Source organism: Leptonotus elevatus, chromosome 16 (assembly GCF_054856555.1).
Source record: "Leptonotus elevatus isolate MCC_2025b chromosome 16, RoL_Lele_1.0, whole genome shotgun sequence".
NCBI classification, from domain to species: Eukaryota; Metazoa; Chordata; class Actinopteri; order Syngnathiformes; family Syngnathidae; genus Leptonotus; species Leptonotus elevatus.
In genome coordinates this window covers 18486981-18494480 of record NC_141254.1, presented here as the reverse complement: position 1 = coordinate 18494480, position 7500 = coordinate 18486981, and the positions used below count along the sequence as shown (strand labels likewise).

The 7500-nt window shown below is 42.7% G+C and overlaps 1 protein-coding gene across 2 annotated transcripts in view; it reads left to right on the top strand.

The window, feature by feature from the left end:
• The window catches only part of ltn1 (listerin E3 ubiquitin protein ligase 1), a 15787-nt gene that overhangs the window by 8210 nt on the left and 77 nt on the right, over positions 1-7500 (top strand). For both annotated transcript variants that reach the window (XM_086057699.1, XM_086057698.1), the window contains exons 19-32: positions 1-49; positions 666-779; positions 873-1000; positions 1098-1233; positions 2072-2216; positions 2283-2496; positions 2592-2829; positions 3229-3306; positions 3371-3557; positions 4349-4514; positions 4582-4802; positions 5432-5626; positions 5816-5983; positions 6316-7500. The exon at positions 1-49 is cut by the window's left edge and continues 102 nt beyond it; the exon at positions 6316-7500 is cut by the window's right edge and continues 77 nt beyond it. In XM_086057699.1, the coding sequence (XP_085913825.1) occupies positions 1-49; positions 666-779; positions 873-1000; positions 1098-1233; positions 2072-2216; positions 2283-2496; positions 2592-2829; positions 3229-3306; positions 3371-3557; positions 4349-4514; positions 4582-4802; positions 5432-5626; positions 5816-5983; positions 6316-6378 (2102 nt within the window). In that variant the 3' untranslated portion in view covers positions 6379-7500. The remainder of the gene's footprint in view (positions 50-665; positions 780-872; positions 1001-1097; positions 1234-2071; positions 2217-2282; positions 2497-2591; positions 2830-3228; positions 3307-3370; positions 3558-4348; positions 4515-4581; positions 4803-5431; positions 5627-5815; positions 5984-6315) is intronic.

Below are 7500 nucleotides of genomic sequence, written 5' to 3'. Positions count from 1 at the left end.
TGCATGACTTGGTTACGAGCGCAGATTTGCTGGAGGTCCTCTACTCGAGGTCAGAGTCACTTTGTTGTTTGTGACAAGCTTAATACTTTCAAAGCCACCATAAGTCAAATAAACAATTGTTATCCTGGAACACTTGCTTGTATAATAAAATAATGTATAATATTGACCTTGTATCACTTTAATTGGTAAATGCCCCCCCCCCCTCCATACATTATGTTGGTCCCATGCTTTTCAATGCCTTTCAAACCCTGAAGAAAATCTCAAAACGGAGAAGAAAAACGACAACTAAATAACAAACAAACAGTTACTCTGAATAAATACGTTTATAGTGATGGGTTTTGAGATTATTTCAATGCATGGAGGGTTTTAGAGTTTAAAAGAAACTCTCGCCTTATGATTTGCATTTAGATAAGGTAGTAGTTATATTTAATAAGCGAGAAGCAAGGAGTGCAACATTCTATTCCCTACTGGTGCTTTAGTGCGTAGCGGACAAAGCAAACAAGGTGTCCGTAGATGAGCAGAAGTATTTATCCTACTTCGCTGGAGGGAGAGTCAAAGAGCAAAACAGTTACTCCTTACAGCTGCTTCATTGGCTTGGCAAGAAATGTAAATAAGCTTCTCATGCAGCAGCATCAAATGATATACGGCATGTATTTACCCTGTAGATCAGTCGAGCTTGGTGGTCTGTGGTCCCTGACGCTGGAAAGCTACATCGGCGCTCACAATTTGGCAGCCACTCATAGCGCAAGCTTGAGGAAGCTGTACGACTCTGTGGATAGGTGACAATTCAATTGCAGTAATGAATATCTTTTTCGTTCCGGATGGCTTTAATTGAGAAGATTTTTATGTTGTCTTTTGTTTTCACGGTTCAGTTTGTTGCCGGTGTCGCCGAGCAAACTGAGCACGCTCCAGGTGCTCTGCCCCATCATGACGCGGGAAGAGCGACAGACTCTGGTCGCCCTGGCAATGGCGGGAATCATCAACTGGGAAGAAGATGACAGTAAAAAAAAAAAAAGACTTAACACAATGTGTGCCCCCCTCATTTCAGTCAAGCAAGACCGACAACACATTTCTTGTTTGTTTTGTTTTTGTCCCAGATGTGTACGGGAGCGTAGCGGTGCTGCTGTGTTGTCTGCAAGCTGACACGCAAGTGGAGGACGAGGTGGTGCCGGCGATCTTGTCCATCATGATGGAGTGGAGGAGCCACAAGGAGGATTGGTTCCTCTTTGGCAGGTAACAGTCGTTAGCCACAACATTTCTTATACAATCTTTTTGTATTGTTCATTCGGTAATTTAATTTTTTCATCATTGCTCTCCTTTTTTTTTTTATTATTATTATTATTTTTTTTACAAATTTTTTTTTGTGAGTGTGTATTCATTAGTTCACCTAAAACCTATTAAAAAAAATCCCATACCGTTCACCTAAACCGAACACAGAGTCCTTCACCAACCCCAGAAACATCCAAATTCCAACAAATCAGGGAGACCTCAAGAGACCAAAGGAGAGACCGAGGAAAGGAAGGAAGGAAGGACAGACGAAGCAGACAATCTAATGTGATACTGTACGCCAGTTTGAGATAGGAAACTTGTGGAGAAAATAGTTTTGAGATGGTAAATAGAGAATTTTTATGATCATCGAAATCAAATTTAAAAAAATGCAATATTATACTCTGTGTATCGTAAGTATATATGATGAATTTTACTCTTTTAATATTAGAAGTAGAAGAATAGCTTTATTGTCAGTTGTACCACAAGATTTAACGAAAATGTAAAAGTTACAACGTGTTCAAGGGACATAACAAATATAATAACCAACAGAGGGAGACAGAATGGGAAGCCTCCCAAAATGGCGTCCTGGTTCTCAGATGAAAAAGGAAGAGAGTTGGGGAAAAAAACAGCCCCAGACTCTGCACCTTGTCCACATGAATACACAACAAACAGCGACCAAAACTTAAACGTCTGATTTAAAAAAATCAATACAGTTCTGACTTGTACAGGATCTGAGATGTATTAAAAGAAGTGTCTGGTAATTGTGTCTTAAAATGCTTTTTTTTGCCTCCGTGTTCATCAGTGACCTTTCTAAAGCGACGACGCAACAGCTGAACCTGACAGTGGAACTGATGCGCTTCCTGTCCTGGCTGGTGACGCGCCGCCCATCAGTACTCGGGAATAGCCAGTGGGATTTCTTACTCTGCGCTATGTTAGCCTGGTTGGAGGTGAGCTCGCGTCGGCCCCCCCTCCATATGTTGGCATCTCATCCGCCGGCTCGTTTCTCTTCTCAGGTGTCCAGCGACAACGTGAGCAGCCTGTGGAATCCGCGGGTGCAGCTGTTTGCGTGCGAGAGCGCTACTCTGATCGTGAACCTGAGCCGGTTCTTTGCATCGCCCCCGCCTGATGCCCAGGAGAAGTTGCCGTCAGAACTGGTGGCGGAATGGAAAGACTTTTTTGTGGAAGGAATCTACAACCTGTTGTTACCCATGCCTGTCAAGATCACAGGTAAGTCTTACCTTTGTTGCTATTTTCAACGTGAGCGCAGCAGATTCATTAAAACCGCTTCGACTCGCTTCATCTGCCATCTTGTCCGAGCGCAGATGCCTTCAAGGAACCCGACGACCCCGTCTTCCCTCTGGCGGTGCTGCAGTCGCTCGGCCTGGCTCTGAACTACGCGCCCGTGCAGCAGCTGAACCAGAACTCCCTGCCGGCGAAATTTGTCGCAGGCCAGAAGACCAACCTGCCGCCGGCTCTTCAGACGCTCCTTAACACCTTCTGTCCTCTGCTCGTCTTTAAGGCTCGACCTCTTCAAGTCACCGTCTACCACTTGTTGGCAAAGTAAGAACATCTTGGTTTTCTTTGGTCCCCTCGGGTCTCCTGGTGTTCGGTTTAGGTGAACGGTATGAGATTTTTTATAATAGGTTTTCTGGTGAGCTAACAAATACACGCACGCACGCACGCACGCACATACACATACTCACCCACACACACACACACAAAAAAATAAAAATAATAAATAATAATAATAATAATAAAAAATAATAATAAATAAAAGAGCAATGATGATGACATTTCCGAATGAACTCTTTAAAAAAAAAAACATCTTGCTAGCCAGGCAATCATTGCATGTACTTAATATTTTTTGCAAGCATTCTAAATGATTCTATTGTATATAATCAGAAAAAAAAAAGTGAATATTTTATGAACCTAAAAGGAGATGCCATCTTGTCACTCCAGGGTCATGCCTCAGCTGCCTGAATGTGATGGCGAAGGGAACGGCAGCAAGTCTGAAGACGAGGACGACGAGCCAAGCCTGTAAGTCCAAAAAAGTTGTGTCATCCAAAGTCAAGAATCACTCGGCTTCCTGTGTTCTGTTCAGGTCTCCTCCGTGCGCTTTGATGGCAGTGCTGTCAACCTGCGAGGAGTTGTGTGATAGCATCCTGGACGGACTTCAAGTTGGAGAATTTGCGGTGGTGTCGCCTCACAGCGTCGAGTACTCGTGCGCCCTGGGCTACCTGCTGGCCTGGAAGCTGCTTCTCACCTTTTTCAGGTCATCGCCCTCCCACGTGAGTCCCAAGTTCAAATTCAGACTTTCTTTAATAACCCGTAAGAAATATCCGAGCTATAGCGTGGGACGGGATATCGATAGTATTCACTGACGTCGCGGGATCGCGAGTCCGCCTCTCAACTTGGGTGGGTCAACTTTCCAGCGGACTCGGCTATGTTTGTATTGAGTTTACGCCGGACTACGTGGCGACATCACGTATGCTCTGAGGTAGGATGGCTCCCAAAACACGGGCATTCTTCTGTGCTTTTGGCTTTTATTGGTTGCTATGTGCGTTTATCATTTGTGAATTTGAGGTGAAGAATCTCGGGTTATTTTTAGACCAAGTTAGCTAGTTCGCTGACCGCGCTAGCTTCTATCGCTGGCATGTTTACAACAACAACAACATGATTGATTTGTCACTTATTTTTGTACACTTTAACAACAATTTCAACGTTTGGGCTGCTGCGAAAGGAAAATAAGAGACTTGAAGGAGGGTATTTGGAGAGATATCTAACATCTTGACCACCAGATCTATTTTTAGCCTAGCGGCTCACATATATCACAATTGCATTTTTACCATCTTACAATGACACCTTAATCAAAATGGTCAGAACACACTTTGGTAGACTTTGTTGGTTGGAAATCCTTTCGATTTATCTTTGTAATTTCGGACGTTAACATTCGACATTCCATGGACCCGTGAACGGCGCACATCGTGAGGCAAATGACGTCATGTGAATATTATCTCTAGCGGGGGAACGAGCTTTCAAGGGGGGTCGCTGTTGATTGACGATTCGGACTCATTTTCAGCTGCGTGCCCATTACGCCCAGTATCTTAAGAAAACCTGCTCCCTAAACAAGCTCCTCCTTCACCTCTTCAAACTGATGCCTGAGAATCCTGTTTTGCCGGGCCAAGCAGCAGAAACCAGAGACTCCAAAACCTACTTCACGGAGAATCTAAGTTTGGCGGTTGACAGTAAGGACACGACGAGCAGTCAGTGGCGACAGAATGTGCGACTCATCCATCTTTCCTACTCCCACAGAAAGAGATAACATCGAGCTGGAGCTTCCCCACCTGGCGTGCAGCGTTTACTACGACACGGTGCAGGACCTGCCCGCTATGGTGCGACTGTGGTGGAATAGTCAGGAAAAGCGCGTGAGTGCCACCGTGGAGAAGTTCACCACCAAATACGTCAGTCCAGTGCTGTCGGCGCAGGAGATCTCGTCCGTCCACAGCAGTACGCAAATGTTTGAAAACATGACGGTAAGGTTAGCCGCTGTTTTGTTGGGTACGAGTTAGCTTTCTATTTTCTCATATAATGTTCTTGGTGCGCCTAATCTTGAGTCCAATGTGTGGTATTGCTTTAAGGAGGATGCACTCTAAAATCAGTTGAGTCAAAAATAACCCAAATTGAGTCAAAAAGGGACTGGCCCATTGTTTGGTTCAAATGAATAACCCACCAAACAGCCCTTTTATTTAAAAACAAAACTCTGACCCAACTTTTTGGATTGTACATGAAAAACAAAAATTTGCGTAAAAAAATAAAAAGGGACCAATCCAACGCTTTGATTTATTTATTTAAACTAAAAAGTTGGGTCAAATGAATAACCCTTTTTTGGGGGGATCGACCCAATGATTTGGGTTATTTAACCAGAAAGTTGGCCTAATTAATAACCCATCAACCCCCCCCCCCCTTTTATTTTTTTTAGACTGACCCAACATTTTGGGTTACGCATGTAAACCAAAAAATTTGGGTCAAAAGCATAACCCAAAACCCATTTTTTGGATTGTTTTGTGTGTTATTCATTTGACCCAACTCTTTAAACGATCAACCCCAAGCGTTTGAGCCAACAGTTTTTAGATGGTAACTCCTGTGTACTCGCACCCCACAGGTAAAAGCTCGCTCTGCCGCGCGAGAGGTGATAGCTACCTACTCCGTGGACGAGATTTTCATCGAGCTGGTGATTCAGCTGCCGCAGAGCCACCCTCTGGGTTCCGTCGTGGTGGAGAGCGGGAGGCGGGTGGGCGTCTCTGTGCAGCAGTGGAGGAACTGGATGCTGCAGCTCAGCACCTACCTCACACATCAGGTATTAGCACGTGGCTATGCTATACATACACAAGCAGTTATGCTTTCATTTGTGGGGTTTCTCGGGTGCGGGTACACGTGTTAATTTTGGCCAATGTTAATGTATGCGTACCTGCCTTGCGCATAAAGCTTCTCTTGACGTTGAGCATCACGCAGCGGAGCCTGACAAAGGTGCACTGAATGTGTTTAGAACGGCAGCATAATGGAAGGCCTGGCACTGTGGAAGAACAACGTGGACAAACGTTTCGAGGGAATCGAGGATTGTATGATTTGCTTCTCGGTTATCCACGGCTCCAACTACTCGCTGCCGAAGAAGGCCTGTCGCACTTGCAAGAAGAAATTCCACTCGGCGTGTTTGGTAAGTCAGCACTTTTATGTCATATTGGAACTCGGGATGGGTGAGTATCTTTGCCAGGTATCGGGACTTGCGACAGCAACCGATGTGGCCGTTTTACCATCAGGAACTAGAAATGAGAAGAATAGAAAATTGACATTAATTTCATGCATTATGAAGGAAAAATACAATATTGGGATTTATAGGTCTTTCTTTCAAATGTTCTGTCGTTGCTTATTCTTTTTTTGTAAAATTGTATGTGTCAAAAGTACTAGTGGTATCGGTCTAAAAAGAAAGTGGTATCAAACATCCTTAATTGTAACTCTGCCTTGTGTCTTCTATTTTCCTGTCTGCAGTACAAATGGTTCACATCCAGCAACAAGTCGACGTGTCCGCTGTGCAGAGAGTCCTTCTTCTAATGCGCAACTTGTGCGTCAACACTTCATCATTCGGTCAGGATTACGTTTTTTTACCGAAATTGTGGAAATTCCTTTTCAGGCCTTTTTTTTGGACCAAAATGACAATTTAGATTTTGTCGATTCACCACTACAAATTGAGTTTGCAGCACACAAGACAATATATGTATGGGTCATTAACACCAATCAATACATTGTTTAAAAATAGATATATATTTTGTTTTATTTTCCAAGAACATCAGGTGCTTTTGCAGATTTAAAAGTGAATTCATTTTACACAATTAAAAAAGAAAAGAAAAAGAAAAAGGCATGCAGTGTCCAATCAAGGTTCTCATACATATTTTCCTAATATTTAGGAGCGTAAACAAAATATGACATTCTTGCAGGTCGTTTTGAGATGATTTTAATTCCAAAATATAATCACAAATAACCAGCCTTGATAATGTGTGATAATCTCATTGAGTCTGATTGCAGCTGGACATCACGCGAGACAAGACAATAAAGTATAACTGGCTGCTTATTCATTGGCTCATTCATTTGTTTATAATCACACTGGTTCACATTTGCACTGTGACCAAGTCAAAGCTTTAAAGAGAGATGAACATACCGTAATCATCCGGTTCTTATGAAATATACATACCTTTTTAATATATAAGGTTATTAGCATCTGTTAATTAATAGTGTAATATGTCACTGGCGTTGATTGAATCCTCATTTTTAGATTAAATTAAATCCCTGTAATTGATTGAATTACTACTATTACAAATAAATCAAGATTTCTATCTTGCAGCAAGGACAGAAAAAAATCATCCTTTTAATAGAAAACTCATTGACAAATATTGCTAAAGTTGAAACCCAGAAAATCATTTTAGCACATTCCAACTTTGTTTTTTGGGCAGTGGACTATTGGTTAGCATGTATGCTCCTGTTTGAGAGATTCTGAGTTTGAGTCTCAACTCGGATCTGGTTGAAATAACGCTTGTGAGCATCCCAGCATTTGTACTGCACCACATTTTTAGAATCACTAACTTGGGCAATTATGCTATCAGGTGGAATGAAAAAATGGTCCCTCCTCACCCTATTAAGGTCAGAAGACTAAACATAAACACAGTGGAATATTTTTTT